This window comes from Notothenia rossii (genome assembly GCF_949606895.1).
Source record: "Notothenia rossii genome assembly, chromosome: 1".
Taxonomy (NCBI): Eukaryota; Metazoa; Chordata; class Actinopteri; order Perciformes; family Nototheniidae; genus Notothenia; species Notothenia rossii.
In genome coordinates, this window is record NC_136912.1 from 57158465 (window position 1) to 57185339 (window position 26875).

Consider the following 26875-nt stretch of genomic DNA (forward strand, 5'->3'; position numbering starts at 1 on the left):
GAGCCACAACTTTATTTGGCTTATGTACAGTGGTGACACCGGTCTCGTCCATGTTCCAAATATCATTAGGCCCAAATTTGTACTTCTAGTGTCACTCCAGGACTGTGGAATCTTAATTTGCTGTGACACAGAAAACTGGTAAGCCAGACAGCGCACTTCTTTGGGAGAGAGACCATAATAGATCTCAGAGGCCTTTAATATGTAATCTCTCAGCTGCTGTTCTTGGTGACTGTTGAAAATCTGGCGATTTTTTCTATATCCAACTGGCACTGAGGGAGTGGTAGCGCCACCCTGGATGTCTTCATCTGACATTTTCTGGCAGTAACGGGTCAATGTCCTGTAGTTAATATTGAATTCTTTAGCTGTCCTACGTATGCTTTTGCCTTCTAGCTTCACCTGCCTCACAGCCAAAAGCATAATGTCTGCTGGTGTTCTGCCCCTCTCTGTCTTTCTCTTGAAGTTCCTGACCATTCTACCAACAAAGACACAAGATATCACTGTCTGCACATCCTAAGTTGAAAAAAAAACCTAATTCTAGTACTTGAGGGGTTGATTGTCACATGTGACAACCAACCCCACGAACTATGTGACAACCATCCCCAACTGACCTCTTGACAAAGATGCTAACCTAGCTGCCACATGGCTTTAACTTGATAGCTAAAATATGACTCAAAATAAAGCTACTACCTTTGGCTTTTTAATGAGTGTTTTGTTTTTGAATGACTAATATCCTACAAGCTCTCAATACAAAAACAACACCAACATGAAAATTTACTCTGACCCATGAAAATTAAAAATTGTCTCCTCACCTCAATGTTGTGTGTCTGCTCAGCAAAATTCCTAGTGCAAATGATTAAGCTATCAAAGGTTAACAGTTTGATATCAAAATTTTACCACAGCGCCACCTAGTGTGCCTGGAATAAGCAATGTGACAACCAACCCGTGAGACAACCAGCCCCGGTCTCCCCTACCTAGGACTCTGAGAAGACGTGAGCTCCTGATCCCCTTTAATCTCCACTGACAGTCTCTTGTGAAGGCCTTATAACTGTATCACAATGGATATTACTGAGTTTGCATAGAACCAAACGTGTTCACGTGTGAATGTAATAGATATAAGTCATGGTTGATGACCTTCCGGGTCTGTCCAGCAGAGGGCGCGTGTTGCTTGCCGCGGGTGCATAATACATAAGACTTGAAGCAAGCTAACATCGTCTCTGTTTCCTTTGTCTTATATTTTCCCCATATTAGGTGAGTTCATCCGTGAGAAACGTTATATATGTAGACTGACTGTGTATAATATTAATGTGAATAGTGATAGTTGTTAGAGGTATTTTTGGAGGGTTTCTCTAGGTTCTGTAATTGTTGTAGCTGTGTATGCTAGCTTTGCGAGCGCCGTTAGCTATGCTAGCGCAGCTAGCTATGATAGTGTAGTTTAGCTCCAAGAAGGGGAGTTTGGGTGTTAATTTGGATATGTATGTTTGTACTGTGCATTTAAAAAGTGACATCTTGTGTGTTAAATTGGATGTACGTTTGCAGTACGCGCATTGTTAGTGGTTGTTTTATATCAAGAATCCATGTTCTGTATTATACAGCGTGCTATGTGTACCATGTTGTTGGCGGGCATAATACATAAGACTTGAAGCAAGCTAACATCGTCTCTGTTTCCTTTGTCTTATATTTTCCCCATATTAGGGGCATAACATTTGGAGACGCTGCTGGGAGATTTGATTTGAGGACCATCCCTGAGTTGTTAGTGGAATCCTCTGATCAATCATCCCCTTAAACAACCCAGTCATCGGAGAAAGGAGCTTGGAAAGGCAGTCGAGGTCGTTTTCAGACAACGTTGGTAACCTGCATCCTGAAGTGTGAAAAGTCACCACTAGGGAGCAGCAAAAAAACCTAATTAAGTAAGATAAACCCTCATTTGCTATTTCTGCCCACTTCTCTGATACAATGGAGGCTGAATTGGAGAAGCTGCAGCTGGACATTACAGGTGCATTGTATACACTGACTGTAGAACAACTGATTAAAGTGTGCAATGAACTGGAGATTTCAGGACCGGATAATGTGCATGTGACTGGTAAATCTCGCAGTCAATTAATTTCTCATGTCACAGAGCATAATGAACGTGAAGAAATGGCCGAGCTAGAGGATGAAGGCATGTCCGAACTTCTTAATGTGCAGGATATCATAGACAAAGCCAAAATTACAACAAATGTACATGACAGTGTCAAAAGGGAAGATCTCCAGAAGGAGGTAGAGGCACTAAGGTTGTCATTACAAGAAAAAGAAAATGCAATGCATGACCTAATGAACACAAGCATGAACCACCCTGCCGGGTTCAGCCCCCCAGAAAGAAATCTGTCCCAAGTACTCCCCAGTAGTTCTATGTGGCGCAAAGATCTTAAGATCGCAGGCCAAATAGGCGAGCCAGGACAAAAAGATAGGCTCACATTTTCTAGTCTGGCCAGACAAATTGAAAATGGCTTTAGTAAGGGCTACCCAGAGTCAGAGATCATTGATGCTGTAATCCGTGCCATCACACCAGGCCTGCAGTTACGGAGTTACCTTGAAGGGAAGGAAAACCTTACACTGCCTGCCCTTCGCCGAATTCTCAGGTCTCATTACCAGGAGAAAGGTGCCACAGAGTTATACAAACAACTCACCTCTGAGGTTCAGAGTAGTAAAGAAACGCCTCAAAACTTCCTGATTAGAACTATGGACATGAGACAGAAAATCCTGTTTGCTTCTCAAGAAGCCGAGTCAAACCTAAAATATGACCCAGCACTAGTCCAGAGTCTCTTCATGCATACTGTCCTGACTGGTCTACAGAATGACAATATTAAAAGTGACCTGCAGCCTCTCCTCATGCAGATAAGTATTTCGGATGAGCTGCTGATGGAGAAAGTGAACATTGCGTACGCCAATGAAAAAGAGAGACAGGATAAAAAGAAACTTGCTGCCCCATCACGAGTAACAAATGTGAATACAGTCAAGTCCACTGAAGTTCCGGTGGAAATTAAAAGCACCAGCCAGCAAAACACAGTTACTCTGCCCACTGATCTGCTGTCAGAAATCAAAGGAATGCGCTCTGACATGGTGCTGTTGCAAGCCCTGAGAGCTGAGTTCTCCCAAATCAGAGAAACGATCCAAACGGCCACATCTGCACCCCCACAGCATCCCTCACCAAGCAGAGAACCAGCTAATATTTCCGCCCCTTATCCTGTGTTTTCACCCCAACAACCCTCTCCCTATAGGGCTGAATTCAATGCCAACAGCGTGTACCACCAGCAGCCACCAGCAGCAGTGCAGGAGTACCGACCGGCATTCCACCCGGCACGAGTAAGAGAAACGGCTCAGTTTCAACAAGGGTATGCACCGCAGCGATACTACCCAGCACCATGCCCCCGACCTAGGTGTGTTTCCTGTACTCATGCAGGCGAAGAGTACTGTCAGCATTGCTTTAGGTGTGGAAGCAGTGAACATTTCAGAGCAGGTTGTAAGGTACAGAGGGTAGAGGGACCCACTAGGCGGAGCCCTTTAAACTAAGAGGGGTTGCTCCCATGGGACATGCAGCAACCGGCCACACAGATAAGTCCCAATCTTGTGCAAATTGCAATGAAGAGAAAAAGAGTAGGGAACTACAATACTGTTCAACTTGCAAAATTACACTGTATTGTTCTAAAGAATGTCAGGAGAACCATTGGCCTGCACACAAAAGGCATTGTAAGACATACACATGTTCAGGTATTAAGAAAGCGACACAGTCACATGACAAATCCAAGCACAAACAAAATATTGCAAAAGAAAAAACAGCTACTGTGAGAGAGTTAGTAGGGAAAAAGTGCCTCATCAGGTGTTTCCTACACGAACAGAAAACTCAGGCCCTCTGGGATACAGGCTCACAAATTTGTGCTATAGATGAGGTATGGAAAGAAAGCCATCTAACTGATGTACCGCTAAGAGATGTAGCAGAGCTAATTGACCCTATAGACTCTTTACAAATTGAAGCGGCCAATGGTACAGAAATGCCATATGTTGGTTGGCTTGAAGTGTCCTTTAAACTTACTGCGAGTTGCTAATACCCATGCTAGTGCTAAAAGGTAACCAACAGCAGTGTCCCATTATTGGCTTTAATGTCATTGAGCACCTTGTGATAGCCAGTCAGCCAGGCCAGAAAAGACATGGGGATAAAGAGAAGCTTGTACAGGCAGTAAAAATTGCCTTTCCTCATCTTCGAAAAAACAAAGCAAAAGCCTTTATTAATGCTGTGAGTGTAGGACAGACATGTGACTATAACGTAAGAACAGCAAATGAGAGAGTTAGTGTGCCTAAACGTAACTCCATTCAACTCGAGTGTCGAGTACAGGCTCCATTTTTCAAAGAGGATAAAACTCTGGTTTTTGAGCCAAATGAGAACCCACAATGGCCTGAAGGATTAGAGTTGTGTGATACTCTTGTGTCCGTGAAGGCAGATACAGTCCCAAGAATTATTGTTAGTGTGCAAAACACAACAAATCATGACATTACGATGGCAGCAAGAACTATTATTGGAACTGTACAGTCAGTCAGATCAGTATATCCTGCAAACATATTTAAAACAGACCAAAAACCTGCTGCATCAATCCACCATGTCAACGCCCAGATCTCCAGTGAAAGCCCCCCTGTGCATGAGCAGTGGGATCCTCCTGTGGATTTGACTCACCTTGATGAACACCAGAGACAAATAGTCAGTCAGATGCTAAGAGAAGAATCAGACTCATTTTCCAAGTCTGATGACGACATAGGCTGTGTGGAAAACTTGCAAATGAAGATTTCACTACAAGATGCTGAGCCAGTGTCAAGAGCCTACCGCTCTGTTCCAAAACCCTTATACAAGGAGATGAAAGATTACTTACTGGACTTGATAGCACAAGGGTGGGTTGAAAAGTCCATGTCTTCCTACTCCTCTCCAATCGTCTGCGTAAGAAAAAAGGACGGAACTCTACGTTTATGTATTGACTACAGGGAGCTCAACAGGAAAACCCACTCAGATCGCCATCCCATCCCCAGAGTACAGGACATTATGGATAACCTGGGAGGAAACACACTCTTTTCACTGCTGGACCAGGGTAAGGCATACCACCAGGGTTTCATGGCCAAAGACAGTAGACACCTAACAGCCTTTGTGACCCCCTGGGGCCTTTATGAGTGGGTACGAATCCCGTTTGGACTCATGAATGCCCCTGCAGCATTCCAGCGCTGCATGGAAGAGTGCTTGGAGGGCTTAAGGGATGAAATATGTGTGCCATATCTTGATGATGTTCTTGTGTTTAGCAGGACATTTGAGGATCATATCAATGCTGTCAGAAGGGTGCTGCAACGGCTGAGGGAGCATGGGATAAAACTAAAGCCCAGAAAGTGTGACCTGTTTAAAACACAAGTACGTTACCTTGGAAGAATTGTGTCTGCTGAGGGAAATAGAGTGGACCCTGCCGATACTGCTGCAGTAACGGCCCTGAAAAACAAACACCCAGGAACTATCGGTGAGTTAAGAGCAATAATGGGACTATTAAGTTATTACAGGCAGTATATCAAAGATTTTTCACGTATTGCCTGTCCCTTGTATGACCTGCTTAAAGCACCTACAGAAACTGAAATGCTGAAAAAAACGAAAACAAAAAGAAACAGTAGAGGAGTTTCATCCAACACACCCATCAAATGGACTGACATGCATCAGTTAATATTGGAACGGTTGATAGACTGTCTCTCGCAGCCTCCTGTTCTAGGTTTCCCAGAGTTTTCACAGCCATTTGTCCTCCATACCGATGCTTCCAACCAGGGATTGGGGGCAGTATTGTACCAAAAGCAAAATGGAAAGCTTCGTGTGATTGCTTATGGTTCACGTACTTTAACAACAGCAGAGAAAAATTACAATCTACACTCAGGCAAATTAGAGTTTCTTGCCCTCAAATGGGCAATCACAGAAAAATTCCGTGATTACCTATACTATGCACCATTCTTCACCGTCTAAAGTGACAATAACCCACTTACATATGTACTGTCCACTGCCAAACTGAATGCAACAGGTTGTCGATGGGTAGCAGAACTGGCAGACTTCCATTTCATAATTAAATACCGTCCTGGTAAGGAAAACATTGATGCTGACAGTCTGTCCAGAATGCCTTTGGACGTGGAAGTATTCATGGATGAGTGTACAGAGGAAATGTCATATGATGTGATTGGAGCAGCTACACAAGCAGTGGAGAACCAGGATGAATCCAGTGTGTCATGGTCCATGGGTGTCTCATTAAGTTGTGCAGCATTAACTGTAGACGCATCCATCATTCCATTGACAATAGGACAGATCAAACATGACCAAAGAAATGATCCCAATGTTGGAGCAGTGATTCAGTACAAGCTGGCAGAAAAGAAGCCATCAGGCTCAGAACTCAAACAACTCAGTTCACAAATCTTATGTCTGCTAAGAGAGTGGGACAAGTTGGAGATGAATGAGAGTGGAGTGTTGTGCAGGAAAACTTCAAACAGAACACAGCTTGTGCTTCCAGAAAAGCACAAAAGTACAGTATTAAAGGAGCTCCATGATGAAATGGGCCATCAAGGTGCAGACAGGACTACATCTTTGGTACGGGACCGGTTTTACTGGCCCTACATGCAACGAGAAATCGAAGATTATGTCATGAGGAGATGTGTGTGCCTCAAGCACAAGAAACCAAGCCGTCAGACAAGAGCGCCACTGACGAACATTGTCACCACTCAACCGTTTGAGCTTGTCTCAATTGATTTCTTGCACCTTGACAAATGCAAGGGTGGTTATGAAGATATTCTTGTAATTGTTGACCACTTTACACGTTTTGCCCAGGCCTACGCCACGACTTCCAAATCAGGAAAAACAGTTGCAGAAAAAATCTTTAACGACTATGTGCTGAGATTCGGCTTTCCGACAAGAATACACCATGATCAGGGGGGTGAATTTGAAAACCAATTGTTCACACAATTGAAAAAGTACTGTGGAGTTGCTGGGTCGAGAACCACTCCCTACCACCCACAAGGAAACGGACAGGTCGAGCGGTTTAACCGAACATTACTCCAGATGTTAAAGACCCTCACAGAGAGACAAAAGACTAACTGGAAAGACTCACTAAATAAACTGATTTACTCCTACAACTGTACTCGTAGTGATGTAACAGGTTTCTCACCCTTCAACCTGTTGTACGGACGCTCTCCACGGTTGCCAGTTGATATGCTGTTCGACTTGACCGTGGAGCAAGGGGACAGTAATCATCATCGTTACATGGAAAAGTGGAGGCAGGGCATGGAGGAGGCATACGAGATCACAAGAGAAAATGCTCACAAAGCTGCTATGAGAAGCAAGACACATTATGGCAGTAAGGTGAGAAGCTCAGTATTACAGCCTGGTGATCGTGTATTAATCAGGAACATGACACCTCGCGGTGGTCCTGGCAAACTGAGAAATCACTGGGAAGATGCTATTCACACAGTTGTGCGTCAAGTGAGTCAAGATATCCCTGTTTATGAACTCAGACCTGAGAGAGGGACAGGGAGATCAAGGGTTTTACATCGTAATCTTCTCCTCCCATGTGACAACCTGCCGCTGGAAACTCAAGTACAGCCACGTGCAAAGAGAAAGAGTGTGGAGAGAAATGAGGAAGCGGAGCAAACAGGGGAGGAGGAAGAGGATGATGAGTATTATCTAGCACCACTTAAGCAGCAATCAAATCCATGCCCACCTGAGACAGTGAATCCTGCGTGCACTAGTACACCTGTGGAGCTTGAATGCATACACTCTGAGGAAAACCTGTCAGCTGAGCCAGAGAAAGAACAAGAAATGGCACACGAAGTTGGGTACTTGCCGGAGGGGGAGGACAGCTACGTTGAGGACAGCTATGTTGAGGATCTACCTGTGGAGAATGACAGCTACGTTGAAAACAGCTGCGTTGAGGATCTACCTGTGGAGAATGACAGCTACGTTGAGGATCTACCTGTGGAGAATGCTGTCCCATCACCTGCTCAAAGTGACCCCAGTAGTAAGGAGCTTCAAGGGCATCGACGACAATGCAGACGACCAAAGGTCTTCACATATGATAGGCTTGGCTCACCAGCCTGCTACAACATAAAAGCACCACCTCTGCATACAAACTTAAAGGTGCCATGGACACACACTGTACCGCCATACCACTTTCAGCAGTACTATGGATATGAGGGTAGTGACATTGCACACCATTGAACTGAGTAAATGCACATACATTACACGCAAAGAACACATAAAAAGGAAAATGGGCGGCAGAGGTCACATTCAAAGTGATTGTTGACATGAGATACATTTATGGGCTGTGTTTTCACACAATATATCATTACATGACACTGTTACAGTCAATCATATCTCACTCACCTGTTTTAAAGGAGTGTAGTTCACTTGGACATGCTGCACAGGCAGAACTGTTAACAAGGTAGCAACGGACTATGTTGAAACTATGTGTGACAAAGGAGGTCAAAAACAAATGTATGAAAAGAGTTCCAGACTGTAACATTGCACTTTATAGGTAAATGTACTAAACATGTTTAGCCTGAAATAATGCATATTCGAGACCGTTTCTTCTGGCCACATATGCAGCAAGAAGTAGAGCACTCACACACACAACATACATTCAGGGACTGTAAAAAACAAAAACAAACGGAGAGCTTGTGAACATATGTTTGTCATACAATGATGGACTTTCTACTAAGCCAAGGGCTTAAATGTGTAAATTGAGTGTGTGCACTTTTGCCAGACTGAACAGTGAGCGTGGTATGTGTTTAATAAATGTTATAGATGTTGCTGACATGTAGGCATAATATTGTGGATTAGAATGTCGGGACGACATCTGTTTTGAAGGGGAGTGTGTAATAGATATAAGTCATGGTTGATGACCTTCCGGGTCTGTCCAGCAGAGGGCGCGTGTTGCTTGCCGCGGGTGCATAATACATAAGACTTGAAGCAAGCTAACATCGTCTCTGTTTCCTTTGTCTTATATTTTCCCCATATTAGGTGAGTTCATCCGTGAGAAACGTTATGTAGACTGACTGTGTATAATATTAATGTGAATAGTGATAGTTGTTAGAGGTATTTTTGGAGGGTTTCTCTAGGTTCTGTAATTGTTGTAGCTGTGTATGCTAGCTTTGCGAGCGCCGTTAGCTATGCTAGCGCAGCTAGCTATGATAGTGTAGTTTAGCTCCAAGAAGGGGAGTTTGGGTGTTAATTTGGATATGTATGTTTGTACTGTGCATTTAAAAAGTGACATCTTGTGTGTTAAATTGGATGTATGTTTGCAGTACGCGTATTGTTAGTGGTTGTTTTATATCAAGAATCCATGTTCTGTATTATACAGCGTGCTATGTGTACCATGTTGTTGGCGGGCATAATACATAAGACTTGAAGCAAGCTAACATCGTCTCTGTTTCCTTTGTCTTATATTTTCCCCATATTAGGGGCATAACATGAACGTGAACATTAATAGAATATCACCTCCCATCTTCAGAGCAATCTGACTATTATAACATTAGCGTTAAGAAAGCTTAATTAAATATCTGCCACAACATAAGTAACTGGATCAAAGTAACAGTACAGTCCGCGGCATCACATCATAATGTATCATATATTTCCTTATCTGAGTCAGCTGAGCCGTATCTGGCCGTGCAACACTTACAGTGTCACATACTGTATGCAGAAGTATTATTTTAAGCAACACATTAAGTTGACGAAACACTCGAGTCAAATGTAATTCAAGTCAGATCGTGTCTTAGACGGGGCATATCATAAACCTGTTAATGTACACATTCAAACACTTTTTCTTGTACCAGCTGTATTCACCTTGCAGGTGCAGCTATGTGGCTTTTATCCTGGATAAAGTGTTTAAGTCATGGATGTTTAAAGTTTAACGTCTTCATATTTGTCTAATTATATAGTTGACTTTTCATTCAGGAAGTATGACGCGCTGCGCTGTCAGTACGTTTCTCCATGTTTGTGATTGGTTGAATGCTCCAAATATCACCCCTTTCATGTGAACGCGCACCTAACTACATAGGACACGGCTGGCTTGAGCGATCCACTTGATAACCCGTGTCGTAGTGCCGTTTAGCGAGAGGGCGTATGTTTTGGATTAGGCCAACCGGCTGACTCAAACATATCCAGGTTAGGTTGAACCAGTTTCGTGGTATACCCCCCAGGTCTTGTCCTGACTGAGCACAGGCACCTGTAGCCTTGGCTGCTGTGCTCTCAGTGTTTTGTCTCCCTGTTCCTGCCTATTGGCGTCAGCTGATAGAGGTGTTGGTTTTATCTTGTTATGCACAATGTTGATTCTTCTCTCAGAACCAGCTAAATATGGGTCTGGGGTAGAGATCTTCAGAATTGGTTTGGCATCTTTTGTGTCAATTCATGGCACACAACATGTCTTGTGAATAAACCATCAGTTTGCCATCAAAGTTCCTGCTCTCCTTGTGTCTCTCTGACTCCTGTTTCCATTGCTTCAGAAGTTTCCATCGCATATGAAAGATTTTTACATGTTTGTAAATGATTTTGGTTTCAGTGTGTGTGTTTCACATGGGTGAACAGTATATTTATATGTTATGGAATGAAATACAATGTCAGATTAGGGGAAAGTTAGGGGAGTGCATGTTAATGTGTCTGGAGGTGGTGTGTTCCAAAAGTGTTTGTCTGCCGTGTGTGGGCTGCGTTCCATTTCAAATTGCCGCCTGTACAATGTATGCACCAGTCTGTGATATGCCGATGTGCAGGCCCGCCCCTCCATACACGCCGATCACACAGACTGCGTCTGCCTCTCGCCCTCATTTTGTGGAGGGAGCCTCATCTGATGCGCAAATGCGGCGCAATTGAGCGCGCCACAGTTTCTGCAGCGAGGCTCCACTAGCTGTAATCGGCTTGGTGTGTTCAGGGTTTACACACCACCCCCCCGTCGACGCTCGCGAGGGCCTCATCACATCACAGCCCTGCCAATGTGATATAATGTATAGGACCTTTTTCCTCATGGGTGTCATTCACAACAGACCAATCATGACAGTTTTAGAGAATGAGTTTGTATGGATACACTTAAAACATATATTTGTATTTGTCTTGGCTTCAGCTCACTGATAACATAAGAACACAAATAGGCACAACACTTACATTGATGTTTTTTTTATATGTGTTTTATTACTCCAAAGTAGAAAGAAAAAAAAGTCAGCCATATTTAACTGGGAAAGTTTTCCTTTGGCTCCCAGGAATTTTCCCACTTCGCCCCACTGTAAAACAGAAACACAGCAAAAAGTATTACTTTTTTTCAACTGTTTGGAATATGTAGTTCTACAGTATGTTGACAATGCTATTTCAAATGAGAAGATACACTAAGTCACTCAAAAATATCATGATGAAAGTGCAGTATAATGTATATATTTATATATAACACGTACATCATATATAATACAAGGTACATTTTTTATTTCAAAGTCAATGTTTCATTTGACCAATTCTTTGAATTTGCTGTCTTATCAATGCCCAAACATACAGCACTAAACTTAGACAACTGCCTGCAAGACTGCACACAGAAATAATACTACTTACTACTACTAACTATACTTATAGTATAATTGTTAAGAACAAATGTAACAAGTCAGTAATTACAAAAGAGATCAAATACCATCCAGCCTCACATATCAATCATTTAACCTTTAGTGATATTGATCAAGGATAAACTCTATTGTATATTTTATTTTAATTTCTATTTCAATGTAGGCTACTTCCCTGCTTATGTGTTACAATCAGACAGCATTTCTAGGGCGCGATGTCTGAATGACGAAGGGCAGAGAACTTGGATGTCTTACTTTATGGCGCAAACGTCTGATAGAGCCATTGATGACATGGCTCCCCACCCCCATGTGATCAACTAAATTGAATTTACTGCTGAGGAACCCAAAATGTTTAAGTTAGTGATATCAGGGTTGATGAAGTTGGTTGGTAAGACTACTTTGTGGCCCCTGTTCTGCCAGACCCATCAGCTACACTGAAGGAAACTTCAGATTAGATACATACCATCCAGAGCAAGACTGCCACTGCACCAACACCTCGGTATGGCCCTGAGTAGAGAAACACAGATTTTAGGTAAACTTCATTTTTTTCAAATGTCATACATGTAAATACAAAAAGTCCAGTGAAATCAAATGATAATTTGAAATAATAGTAGGTACGATTAACTCAAACATATGAAGGACTGTAACATAGTCAATAGCATTTTCCCCATCAGTTTAAGATTTTGGAATACTATTATTTTAAAAAAATATATTTTTACTGCCAAGAATAGGAATTCACCTACAAAGGATTACAAGAAAAATGTAATATACAAATAAATGGCTGGACATGATGCATTAATGCGACATGAAGCATTACACAAGTACCTCAACCTTAAATTAATAATAAATTATTGTTACTGTAATTTCAATATTTACATCAGCAGTCATGCTTAAGACTGAAACACTCCTTTTAAACAAAGTATACGAAAATCCAATAAGATAAGACTTGGTTCCACGGAAACATTATTGTCATTGTTTATTTATTTTAAAATATTTTCTAAACAAACCTCCCTGATTATAGGGAAAGTGTCTGACCCTTGATGAATGGGACATTCTGCAAGGAATTAAAAGATGGTAATAAGTTGAAGTTCAGCAATAACCTCCTAAACATTGCCTAACATCACATTGTGCTCAATTAAACTGTTCAAAATGGCACTGAGACTTTTGATACTGCAAAGTCTTAAACAAAACAAAAGGTGGTGTATTCTAATTGTACCGATGATTTTTTTCTCTCTCTTTAACTAATTCAATGTGCAAAATCAAACACAGTTTCAGTCTATGTAAATAAGATAATTACTAATTAACCCGCACATACCATTAATTGCCAATTTATTCCTCGTTGGTCTTCTTTTCTGTGAGGAAGACACTGAGGAGAGAGCAGGAGTCAGGCCGGAGGAGAGAGCAGGAGTCAGCCCGGAGGAGAGAGCAGGAGTCAGCCCGGAGGAGAGAGCAGGAGTCAGCCCGGAGGAGAGAGCAGGAGTCAGCCCGGAGGAGAGAGCAGGAGTCAGCCCGGAGGAGAGAGCAGGAGTCAGCCCGGAGGAGAGAGCAGGAGTCAGGCCGGAGGACACAGGAGTGAGGAAGAGAGTGAACTCAGTGTCAGTCTTGGTGGTAAGAGGTACAGACAAGTCTGATTCTAGGTCTGCGGCCATTTCTGCCTGTGTGGTTGAAGGGCCCTCAGGTTCAACTGCCAAAGTCACTATTGAGAAGAAAAAAAAGTAGACGCATGGTGAATAAATGACCAAGTATAATCCGCCATATACATTTATAATCTGAGTAATTACAGCTAAAGATGAAACAGCGGAACATCAGTGATTATGTGTTACAATGGCGTTTGTTAGCAACCAGGAAATGACACCAGTAAGGACAAAAAGATGAGAATGCTGCGTGGGGTCTGGGTGCCGTGTTGGCGGGACGTTGGGGGGCTCGCTGCTCCGCCCTTTGAGGCTCGAGGAGCAGACAGCGTGAGCTGGATTACTGGTGTTGTTTCCCGGTTGCTGCGTGGGGTCTGCGAGACAGCGAGGAACTCAGCCTGAGCACACACACACACACACACTCACAGCCAGGCTGTGAGTGTGAGTGCGTGTGTGTGTGAGGAGATCCACGGAGCCTCGGCTGAGAAAAGATAAGGCTGAGTGAGTGTGTGTGTGTGAGCCGGTGCGTCACTATGCCCGTTACGTCACTATACTCAGGAAGAAAAAAATGGAAAAAGAGAAATCTCCAACGAGGCGTTTTGGGGCAGCATAGACAGGTATTTTCTGTGTTAGAGTTGTACTCGCTACAGGGTTTACTTTGAGGGTTTGTAACTCTGCAGACCGTTTACATGCAGGAAAAGCTTCATAACACACAAGGGGATGGGTAATAACCGGAAAAGCATGACATGGGCCCTTTAACTGACAAAACAAGACATAACAACATATTTGTACTACTTGGTAAACAGTGATTCACATTTTTTTACATTTAAAACCAGATAACTGAGCAACTAATTTACAAAAAATGTTAACAGATAAATTGCTGAAATATAGCATGCAGATTTGTATACTTTACCATTAATAAGGCTTTCGTAAATCCTCTTTATGGTAACAAGTGCATTGTTACCATCTTCTGTCTCGATTTGCCATGGACAGATGCAATCGGCCGCAAAACCATTTGTGCCTCTCTTGGCAAGAAGGAGGATGGGACGCCGATCTAACATTTTCCATTTGTGGAGCTGGAACACAATGGACACAAAAAAACAAGAAATATTATGTACACAACATCTCTAAACATTTTCACACACCTCAAGCCATTATAACTCCATTTATTTTGTATAAGTGAAAAATGCACTGATGTGATACGTGTGCACATTGAGGAAGGCACCCCACAATTAACCAGGTGTGATTTTAGACCCCTTTTAGGGGAGCCCCTAAAAAAGAACTGTAAAAAAAAAAAGAAGTTTATCGAGCTCGGGTTCACTTTGAGTTTTTTTTACATGGGCATAGTTATTTTTATATGGGTTAGGGATGCCAGCGATTATTCTATTTTTTGAATATTCGTTACAGTCTCCATAATCGAAAACTATTTTTAAAATTCGATTTTATTTATATATATTTTTATTATTATTTATGTTTTTCTTTTTTTTCCTGGCTTAGTTTCAATTCGGCGGCGAATAATCGATTAATATTCGCCAGGGCTGTCCGATTTTGATCATGGTCAGTTTCTGGCATCCCTAATATGGGTCCATTTAACTCTCACATTCAGATATCTGAATAAGCTACATTTAGCTTTGAAACATGTCAGCAAGCTATAACCTATATCATTTCAGGTTCAAAGTTCTGCATTAACAGCACTTCAGATGTAAAGCTGGTGTTACAGGGGAATTTTGAAATGACTGGTCGAACACGGCTCAAAGTCAGAGACTCTGGTAAGCTTAATGAAAGTGCTTTTAAGGGCCTCTTTATTAATACTAACTCTTTCCAGGTCTTGATTGTCTTTCAAGCACTATATTAATATGGGCTGGTTTTGATTCTGTGACATTCTTGGTTTTACCATTTATTAGAAAATGTATATATTTCATTTATTTTACTTTTGGAAACCATAGTCACATAATTATGTGTTTTCCATACCATGAAGTTCCAAAATTAAATATAAAACACCAAAATGCATTTGTAAGATATAATTAGAAAAAAATGTACATTGAAGCTCTGATTCTAGGAATTACCACTGGCCTGAACTATGTTACTTCTGGTTAAGAAATAATGTTTTACTAAAACTGGGTGCCTGCAAGTACAAACACTATCTAACATCAGTTTGAAAAAATGTGTTATGCCTTTACAGATTTAAATACAACGGTGACAACAATTTTGCTTAACACATTACATGAAGTGCAATAATCGTGCACTAGTCTGTACTTCTCACATAAACTTAATTAAGTAATTAGGATTATTTTTAAAAAGTAAATGAGGGCGACTGTTGGAAAGTATAAATCAATTAAGTAATTTAACAATTTGTATAAAAAGATTAAGATCAGGGATTATTTACAATTTTTTTTATGATAACTGACATCTGCAAGAGAAAAAAGCTTACCAGTAAATGTGTCGAGTCATACACTTTGTTGACACTGTGGTTTTTCTTGTGCGTGGCCTTCCACTCCTGTGCAACCTTTTCTTTTTGCTTGGAGAGTTTCTCTTTGTAGGGTTGGATGGCACCACATTGTTTGCATTTTTTACTTGCTACTCCTATGCTTTGCCTGTATGTCTGGCACACTTTTTGACTAGGCATCTGTAACAGAAACACAGATAATGTCAGGGAATACAAAAAATAAGAATACTATACTACAAATGTTTACAGGATTCATGTATTTTATTATATCGTGAAAAATCTTGTTAAAACAATGAACTCATGTTTTAGATAGGATGAACAAAAATCACAAGATTAAGGAAAACAATGTTATACAGAGTCAGTCACATGTTTAAAGTGACTGTTATGGACAACCCTAATCTGTCAATATCTGGTTGATCCAAAAGTTGATGCTCCATCATCACAGAAAATAATACTAAAATCATCATTACCAGGGGTGTATTGCTAATTCTATAAGTTCTGCATGTGTGCACGCGCAGTTGTGGCTCGTTTTGAAGCTTATGTAACTACTGTCAATTAACACTCCAGCCAGAATCTACAAAGAATGGTCATTTATTAAGTCTGCATTATTGAATAAATGTGTGATTCTTACAGTAAATGCTGGACACAGCTGCGTGATAGTTAAGTGATCAGTGAAGGACCTTTATAAACTAACTCTCTCCTGCTGAGGTACAAAGGTTACTATATAAAAAGTGTGCACATTGAAGGATTATTTGAATTATTTGAAGGATTAAAGTAACGTGTTATGGCAGGAAAATTCAATCTGGTATATTCATTTTAATGTCACCTTATATAGACTATGTGTTAAACTTGTGATTTCTGCATTGAGTGACTTCTGCCTAGCAGATACCAAGAAGAGGCCCCTAGGGTCTCTCTGTTAATTATCAATAGTGTTTGCAATTAACAGGGGAAGTCCCAGATACATTTTCAGATAATGTAGTTAAAGTCTTGTAGAATTAATGTTTATCTCCTACACATCCTGCAGGCCTGGAGACTTGGGTCACCCAGCAGTAACCAAGATAAACGTCCTTTTGAGCTTATCAATAAAATGTATTCATTCCTAGTAAGCTGACTTTGGGGTGAAGGGAAGTTCAGGGAAGCCATTAAGCCACAAGAACAATTAAACTTCTGTTAATCAACCAAAACTCATGACTTTCAGGGGAGAGGACATTCGGACCTATAACAAGGGTCACTTCCTAGAGAATATGTGTGTGTATTTCTTACTGTGATCAGATGTCCTGTATAATCATTTATCAACTATTCCTGTATTGGTGTTTTATTTGATTCCTCTGCTTTTATTCTTTCATATGTGGGTACTGAAGGGCTACAAACATCGTGGAGAAATTAGCTTAAACATGTTTTATTACTCTATGGGAAATGGAAGCAGCATGTCAAATGATCAGGGAAATCTACTTGTTTTAAATATATGTGTGTGGTTGATTGCTTTGTATTAATAATAGCAGTATGGGTAAAGGAAGCTGGAAATATGCAATGTGAAACCTTTTATTTGAAATAAAGATTCTGCAGGGAATATTCTTAAAGAACAATAGCTCAAGTGTCTGAAAGAGCTGCAGGCTAAATGAGTGTGCGGTACTTTTTACTGCTTGAGAGCATAGGTAATGTGTTCCTCGTTATTATTGATATGAAAGTAATTAACATGTATTACGTATATTTAGCCAACTATAACAACTATATCTTAAAACATACTTTTAACTTGTGTGTGGTAACCTGAAGGGGGGAAGATGGACTCAGGGACCAAGGGCCATAAAGGGGATGTGTGTGTGCTGGCTGCAAGATGTGAAATAAGATAAGGAAACTTGTTGTTTAGAGCAGGTTCGTACCAGACACCAAAAGGTGTCTGGTCTTCGTCAAACTGAATGAGACTTTTTGTTTCCGGGTTTCTTCTGCTGTGTCGCACTGATTGGGTGCGACAGGCAATGTGTTGGTCTCTGCCAATAAGATGACCTCTGGGGGAAAGCACGTACACACCTCCTCCTGTGTTTTAGTATGAAAGCCTGTGTTTTCCTTTGGTTCGGGCTCTTGTTTTTCACCGGCCGTTCCTGAGACCTGTCTCACACGTGGTAGAACCTGAGCCCGGAGTACTCTGCAGAGTGCTTCGTGATTAGGAGATTGGGTGATGTATTTGTATTGTTACCTTGTATCATTAAAGCCGGATTATTGTTTCACTTGCATTCTGGTGTTTCTTAATCCCTCCTTTTTAACGAATTTACCCAGTTTAGCAAACGACACGCGGAGACGAGGTTGGTTTTCAACATCCTCCAAATCTCCAACAAATGGTGAACCCGACGTTTCTGAGTGGGGTGTTTTCGGGGAAGAGACCACCAGCGGCAAGCGGACGGAATAGTCCAGGGCTAAACATCTCGGCCTCTTCTGACAACTACAAACAGAGCTCTGTACAATAGGCTACCAGGTGAGCAGACACGATTTAATTCGAAACCTGTGATTTGACCATATTCCAAATTTTAGGGTTGTCAGACGAGGTTTACAGTGTTTTTTTATAGTAACAATGCAAATGCGTGTTTTAGTAGTTAAAACCGGATATCAAGTTCCGGCAGGCCAGAAGGGTATTAAAGTCCCTGGCTTGGAAGTGGCGGTATTGAGTCCCCACAGTTAAAATCGGATATCAAGTTCCGACAGGCCAGAAGGGTATTAAAGTCCCTGGCTTGGAAGTGGCGGTATTGAGTCCCCACAGTTAGACTGTCTAAGAGTAGTCAGTTGGTTGTATTAAGTCTCCATATAAGACTGACCCAAAATAACGAATCCACAGCTCGACGGGGCTGGAGATGAGTTATTTGTTATAAGTGATCCAAAGGAGAGTAACGCAAACTTCAGAAAGTCATTCTGAAGTGACCGGGCCTCACTATATCCTTTGATGTGTTGTGAATATTTACTGGTAACAAGGACAGTAAGTCAGATCAATAGATATGAAGTCTGTGAATATTTACTGGTAACAGAAACAGCCTAAGTCAGATGAATAGATACGAAGTCATAATGTAAGGAGAATTTTAACGAGAGGAGCGTGAGTTAAGAGCTTACGAGGACAGTGGGTTCAAGCAGAAAAATTGAATAAAAGGATAGCAGAAGTGTTCATTGTTGAAAGAAGCCCCCCTTTTCCAAAGGAGAGGCTGAGAGCTACAGCAGGAGAGAGAGAAGGGGGTGTCAGTATTTGTCTGTGAGAGTTCCCCCCACCCTTTTTCCTCTCGAGAGCAGCAGCAGCAGCCCGGAGTGTGTCTGCTTGCTTTTTTCTCTAGTGATCTGAAGTTGGAGTGAAATACATAGAAAATTAACAGATCAAGGTGTGATTTGAAGTGGTAGATATATTGAAATAAATAAGAAACAATGATTTGCTGCTATTTAAATATAGTCTTTGAGAACTGATTGATACCGTTGCATTGCGTTGTGAATTTCATGGTATTTGTCATTAACTAAGGATTGTACTTAATTATATTCCAAGGGGAAAATTATATTAAATACAGGAACAAAAGAGTAGAAAGTAAAGAGAAGATTTTTGTAAGTTCGTCAGAGGGAATCTGTTAATGTTTAAGCATGACAGAGGTCCTGCACGAGGTTTTACTCCAGCCATCTCACACGGTTACACAAAGGGGTGATTTATGAGAAACTTGTGGTCAGGAGAAATGAGATGTTTTGGAGAGTAGACAGAGAGAGAGAGAAAAGTAAGGTTGTTGCTAAAATATAGAGAGTAAAAGTTATATAAAGTTAACTACTATTCGGGAGAATGTCATATTGTTGAATGAGTAACCTAAAATAAGTGAAGATGGTGAAATAGTTTGATTAAGGATACAACCGGTAACTACTGATTAAATACACAGTGATGGTGTACATGAACATTGAGAGTAGATTAAGTTGTTTTGTTCTTCATGCTTTTCACCAGAAGTCATTTGAATTGTTATTATTTTTAAGTAGTGTTGTTTTGTGTTATATTTCTAGACTATAATGTACCCACATGCATGTGGTTTCTTTGTCCCAGTTCATTTTAAAGTCAGCCGCCTCATGGCTAAATCTATTTGACCCCATGAGGTCAAGAGTCATTCTGTTAGACCACCATCTTGTGAAAGACAAACCATTGTTCTTTTGTCACATTTTGAATTAGAAAAGAGTTCATTTTGCTAGATCAATTTATCAATAAATGTTGTAGTGGGAGTTTTGTGTTTGCTAACATTTTTAGGAACGACAACACTAGGGGATGAGTAAACTCAAGAATCCGTGGAGTGTAAATACATTGAGAAAAACACATTTTTATACTCTAACTTTTTGCACATCATAGACAAGGTATTTAGACAATATAAATAAATATTCACCAAAAGTAATAAGTAAAATGGAAAGTAGACATGGGCCTACACTTGAGTCAAATTATATTACTGTGATCTGATCAGTGTGCTCTGCAGGTTTACTATTGTTCTAAGTAACAGTGGGATTTAAAATATTGGAGAAAGTATGGAGATGTTCTTTCGTAGTGTGTGAAATATGTGATGCTTGAAACCGGTATTTCAATTTATGGAAGAAAATGGTTTCCTGAAAGACTCAGGTTGGGTAGATATGTAACAATGGATGAAACAATTTATAGAGGGAGTTTTTGTAATATCATTAGTAGACATTAATGGTGTTGTTTAGATGGCATTTAGCAACTAAGACAGATAGTATGATTAGAAAGAGACAGAGTGGAAAGGGTTGGATTGATTCAATCTCAGTGTGCTAGATTTCTTATGGATAATGCGTCCCGGGACCTGGACTCCCCCTCTGAGTTAGACAGGCTACGACCCCGTCCCTCCAAGCAGACAAAAGACCCAACCCAAAAGGAGGCTCCTCCTTCTCCATCAAACAGACAGAGAACCGGAGCTGAACCGTCTCCACCTGAGGCATCCAGAACCAAACCGCTTGCTGACATACAGAAATACTCTCATCAGTCCCTCAGACAGGGCATGAAGCTGAGCCACGAGATTTGGCACAGGAGCAGAGTGGGGGACATGAGAGCAGAATCCGCCCTCCATGAAGCAGCAGAGAGACTGTAAAGGGGAGATGAAATGCAAAGCAGTGCAAAGAACATTGGCATGATGTGGGCTGCAGATGTGACTGGGCCAAAGGCTGCCTAAAACAGTTACAGCGGATGGATTCAAGAGCTGATGGACTGAAGAGAAGACAGAATCAGAGGAGTTGGCATAGTCGATTTGAAGTGAGGAGGTCGGGGTCACGGCTTGAGACAACCAGGGGAGGAGAAAAGGAAAACGGGAATGAGTGAGTTTACACATAAACACACTTATTCACAAAACGCACATAGAAGACACCACATTTAAAGAACTTGAATTGACTTGATAAATAAGTAAAGATAAAAAGAGGTATTAACCATGAATTAATCGATTGGTAAATTCAAAATAGCAGTAAAGAGGAAACTATTAATGTAAAATGAGAAAATCATCCTAAAAACACACTGAGGGTTAAAGGGGGAGACATGAGGGAAATATGCACTACACTTTAAGCAGGGGGTGTTTTGGAGTAGCACAGTGTAGAACCATATTCTTCAATCTTTCCATCATATTAATAAATTATTCTTCAAGAGATTTTTATTCATGTGTGAATAAAGTAGTGATCTCATTTGTTACAATATTGATTTCACCATTGTGGCATAGTTATTACCATAGGAGGGCTTTAGGATGGAAACTGTTTTTAATCCTTGGTAAAGTAAAGGGTGATGGTTGCATGTTCGGACACCCAAGGTTCCACACACTGCTAAAGAGTTTAACATTGTTTTTAAGTAGACCGGAATTGAAGATAAATGAGTATAATGAGCTATGAAATGCAGAGCTACACAGATCCTAGTAATGTTTTGACTTAAGATAATAGTTATGTACACAAGTTTCTGAATTAGATTTATTACACATTTTAATACTACTTAGTTGTAAATAAATTGCAGTAGTAGTAGTACTATTATGAAGTGAGTTTTGTACCAAGTTGCAGGAAATGTGGGAAGCAGCCGTCCCGATGACAAGTTAGAGATATCTGACTTAAGGTGGTAATCGGGAATTGATAAATGATGGCGCTCCATATATGACTGATTTTTGTAGACAGAGGATACTGGCCTTTGCTGAAATATCAAAGTTTCTGCAGAGCACGACACATGGCCAATGAAACTGAGACCGAATGACCTTTGACCCTGACTGACAGTGTGACTTGAGAAAAGCACTATCAATGACTGACTCTGGGGCTGACCAAACTTGACTTTACAACCTGACAGTGTGGGTGTGAATGAATTTCTGCATGTGATCAGTGTAACTGCATGATTCTAAAACAATAACTAACCGAGCATGTCTTTGGACTAATACATTATTTTGGAGCTCCATGGGAAACACAGGTTTCCTACAATTCCACACATTTGAAAAAAGCACATGTGACCCATTTCTAATTCCCACAGGAGTTGGCGGTTTGCAAATGTAAAACTCAAACTAAAATCTAAAGATTCTGTTTCTTTTAGGACTGCCAGCTGGAAATGAACACTTATTTCCCCTGGAGTGTTTACTGTGAAAGATGATGGATATACTTTTGTGAATGATGTTTGGTATTTTCTTATAACCACTGGTTACCTGAAGGTTTTCTTCCCATACAGGATTTTATTACACATGTTTACATGTGTAAAAAGGGGGAGTGTGGGATATTTTCATTTAGGGACTGGAAGAAACCTGCCGCCCCAACTCAGATGTTCAATCTGACCATTGATTGACAGTTTTAGATTTAACCTGCTCCCTATCTGGGGATAAGATAATGTTTGATTAATGTTGACATGTTTCTAATATTGATTGAGTTATAACAGGTAACACAGATGCAGAATCAGTGGCCAAGGGGCTACTGAGAGAGGTAATTCCAGAATGAGAATGAGAAGGTGAACGGTGATAATGAAAACAATTTTGTAATATTTCAACAGGTATTAAAGTAACTGAGGTTTGAAATGTAGAAAGAACATATTACAGCTAAGTTAAAACATAGTAATGTAATGAGATATAATTTAATTTAGACAACATCTTGTAACTAGCCTGGTAAAGAAGTAAAAGCCATAGACTGTTTAGATCATTATGGGGATGTACATTTAATTTAAAGTCATAATAGAAAGACATTTGATGACAGTATGTTGAATTTCTGTATTCATTTTTCAGCTTGATAATATCCAAGCAGTGACAGGTAGAAGCAGTCTCGCCTGGAAATTATTCACTTTGTCAGTATCATGATTTTAGTTGTTTTTAATCCATAACATTAGTGTGTTCCATTACCAGAAACATTAGCAGTTCATATTATATTTAGATTTTAAATGGGATCTCAAGGATTTCATTTATAATAACACAGATGCTTGTCAGGAATTCAGAGCTATTGAGATATTTAGTTCACCTGAAGATGTTGGGGTTTATTTTGTTGACACAGGCCAAGTATTAGAATTCTGAAGCGGCCTACCAGTGGTGGGTCAAACACCTGAGGGCCCAGAAGCACTGAGCGTAGACTTGAGGGGTGGGTATCAGATTTCTCCACACAGGTTGCTGACGCCAAAAGGGGGACCCGAGGAGCAGGAGGCCGACACAGCGGAGTTCGTCTGGCTGAAGGTCGTCAGGCCTACGTGACTCAACCCCAGGTTCTCCGGCCTCTACAGAGTGACCCAGAGGACATCTCATGCCGTCCGCCGAGGAGCAAAGGGGGACATCTGGTACTACTGGAGCCAGTGTGCGGCGAGGAACACTCCGGCTAGGACCTTGGAGGACATCAGGACGGACCTGGCTATCATCAACGCGGACATCCCTACAGCAGACGACTTGGAAGCAGGCATCGGCGGACTGGAGGAGAAGGACCTCGCGGACATCCCTACAGCAGACGACTTGGAAGCAGGCATCAGCGGACTGGAGGAGAAGGACCTCGCGGACATCCCTACAGTAGACGACTTGGAAGGAGGCGTCAGCGGGCTGGGGGACTTCTCGAGGCAGCAGAGGAGTCTACTTCTCTCTGATCAGATTAATCAGTTCCACCTTTGAAGGAAAGGCCACATCTCCCCCTCCCTATCAGCTGCCCTTGTTGGCGTATTCTGCTGAGGGGGGGGGGCCTGATGATTCAACAACACGCAAGGACGCTGCTTTCTGGCACTCAGGCTCTCACTCTGATAGTTTCTTCACTGTCATTGGAGGTTGTTTTCTGTTCTCAAAGGTTTAATGAAGGGGGACAGACACAGTATTAAAGAAGGACAGTAGTTTTGTTTCAAATGTCTTATGTGTGTTGGTCTCGTTAATGCGAGACCAAAAAGGGGGAATTGAAGGATTATTTGAATTATTTGAAGGATTAAAGTAACGTGTTATGGCAGGAAAATTCAATCTGGTATATTCATTTTAATGTCACCTTATATAGACTATGTGTTAAACTTGTGATTTCTGCATTGAGTGACTTCTGCCTAGCAGATACCAAGAAGAGGCCCCTAGGGTCTCTCTGTTAATTATCAATAGTCCTTGCAATTAACAGGGGAAGTCCCAGATACATTTTCAGATAATGTAGTTAAAGTCTTGTAGAATTAATGTTTATCTCCTACACATCCTGCAGGCCTGGAGACTTGGGTCACCCAGCAGTAACCAAGATAAACGTCCTTTTGAGCTTATCAATAAAATGTATTCATTCCTAGTAAGCTGACTTTGGGGTGAAGGGAAGTTCAGGGAAGCCATTAAGCCACAAGAACAATTAAACTTCTGTTAATCAACCAAAACTCATGACTTTCAGGGGAGAGGACATTCGGACCTATAACAAGGGTCACTTCCTAGAGAATATGTGTGTGTATTTCTTACTGTGATCAGATGTCCTGTATAATCATTTATCAACTATTCCTGTATTGGTGTTTTATTTGATTCCTCTGCTTTTATTCTTTCATATGTGGGTACTGGAGGGCTACAAACATCGTGGAGAAATTAGCTTAAACATGTTTTATTACTCTATGGGAAATGGAAGCAGCATGTCAAATGATCAGGGAAATCTACTTGTTTTAAATATATGTGTGTGGTTGATTGCTTTGTATTAATAATAGCAGTATGGGTAAAGGAAGCTGGAAATATGCAATGTGAAACCTTTTATTTGAAATAAAGATTCTGCAGGGAATATTCTTAAAGAACAATAGCTCAAGTGTCTGAAAGAGCTGCAGGCTAAATGAGTGTGCGGTACTTTTTACTGCTTGAGAGCATAGGTAATGTGTTCCTCGTTATTATTGATATGAAAGTAATTAACATGTATTACGTATATTTAGCCAACTATAACAACTATATCTTAAAACATACTTTTAACTTGTGTGTGGTAACCTGAAGGGGGGAAGATGGACTCAGGGACCAAGGGCCATAAAGGGGATGTGTATGTGCTGGCTGCAAGATGTGAAATAAGATAAGGAAACTTGTTGTTTAGAGCAGGTTCGTACCAGACACCAAAAGGTGTCTGGTCTTCGTCAAACTGAATGAGACTTTTTGTTTCCGGGTTTCTTCTGCTGTGTCGCACTGATTGGGTGCGACAGGCAATGTGTTGGTCTCTGCCAATAAGATGACCTCTGGGGGAAAGCACGTACACACCTCCTCCTGTGTTTTAGTATGAAAGCCTGTGTTTTCCTTTGGTTCGGGCTCTTGTTTTTCACCGGCCGTTCCTGAGACCTGTCTCACACGTGGTAGAACCTGAGCCCGGAGTACTCTGCAGAGTGCTTCGTGATTAGGAGATTGGGTGATGTATTTGTATTGTTACCTTGTATCATTAAAGCCGGATTATTGTTTCACTTGCATTCTGGTGTTTCTTAATCCCTCCTTTTTAACGAATTTACCCAGTTTAGCAAACGACACGCGGAGACGAGGTTGGTTTTCAACATCCTCCAAATCTCCAACAACATTTATTTAGTATCCTATCCATGTGAATATGTTTTAAGTGAGGGTGGACCTCATGTCCTCTAGGGGGGTCCGGAGGCCCCCGGGAAGTTAAATGCATCAATCTTGTGCACTTTGAGGGCAAAATTAAACTAAATCTATGGATACATCTGTCAACACCCATATGAAACTTAACTGTATACATTTCAATAATAAAAAAAAATGATAAGAATAATACTTTTTTTAAATGTATCTTTGTGCATATTTAACTATTTACTGTTTTCTTTTTTTATGCATTTGTTGTATGTCCAATAGTATGAATTGTAATGATTTCATCGATGTTTTAGATTCATTCGATTTTTTTTAGGGTGCTGTGTGACGTTGAACCTGCGACCTGCAACCTGTGACCTATGAACCTGTATTTGTATGCTACCAAAGGAGCTATTGAACCTAAGAACTTGAATTTCCGACTCCTATTGTGGAACATTACAATAATATAAAAGTGTGCCTTGGAAATATGTATTTCCATATATGGTGACCAAACTGTTTCAGACCCACTGAGAAAACTTAGACTAAAGTTAACTGTGTAAACATTACATTAGGTACATTAGACTCTTAGCCTACCCGTTATCATAGCTAGCTAGCACCAGATGCTAACCACCATCCCCGTTTTAGGTACCGGAGCGGTGTTCCGGCAGTATTACACCCCTGGTGACTCTTCACTTAATAGATAAATAGTATTTAATCATAGGCGGATTTTGCGGGGGGGCAGGGGGGGCATTGCCCCCCCTGGTGGCTGAAATATGTTATATCATTACTAAATCTAAAACTGTTCCAATACAAATATTTTGTATATATAAATATTTTAATAGATGTAATAAAATGATTGTTACAATACAAATCTGAATAATATCATGTTTTGTTTGAAATAATTTCATTTTTGAGCAGTCGCATGTTGTGACCATAGACTGTATATATAAAGGGTTGTGACGTGTGTGTGTGTGTGTGTGTGTGTGTGTGTGTGTGTGTGTGACGTGTGAGGTTAAGGACAAAAGTTCCCTCGCTTTTTTTTGTATCCAAGTGATTCAGCTATTGAATTAGCAGTAATGGATATTCGGCGATTTTTAAAACGTCCAATTTCGTCTTCAGCTTCAACGACAGAAGAGCCACCGACTGAGCCTAACTTTACCAACCAGCAGCCGTCACAATGTCAAGTGGCAGACACGCAAACGAGCAGCTCTGGATTAGCT

The 26875-nt window shown here is 41.0% G+C and overlaps 1 protein-coding gene across 1 annotated transcript; it reads right to left on the reverse strand.

The window, feature by feature from the left end:
* Positions 1–8370: 8370 nt before the first annotated feature.
* On the reverse strand, positions 8371–25804 carry LOC307014594 (uncharacterized protein). Its single transcript, XM_079642596.1, has 4 exons — positions 15685–25804; positions 14167–14329; positions 12938–13318; positions 8371–12129 (listed from the first exon to the last, which is right to left on the reverse strand). The coding sequence occupies exons 1-4, from the start codon at positions 15877–15879 to the stop codon at positions 12074–12076; spliced, it is 795 nt and encodes a 264-aa protein (XP_079498722.1). The 5' UTR covers positions 15880–25804; the 3' UTR covers positions 8371–12073.
* Positions 25805–26875: the final 1071 nt, after the last annotated feature.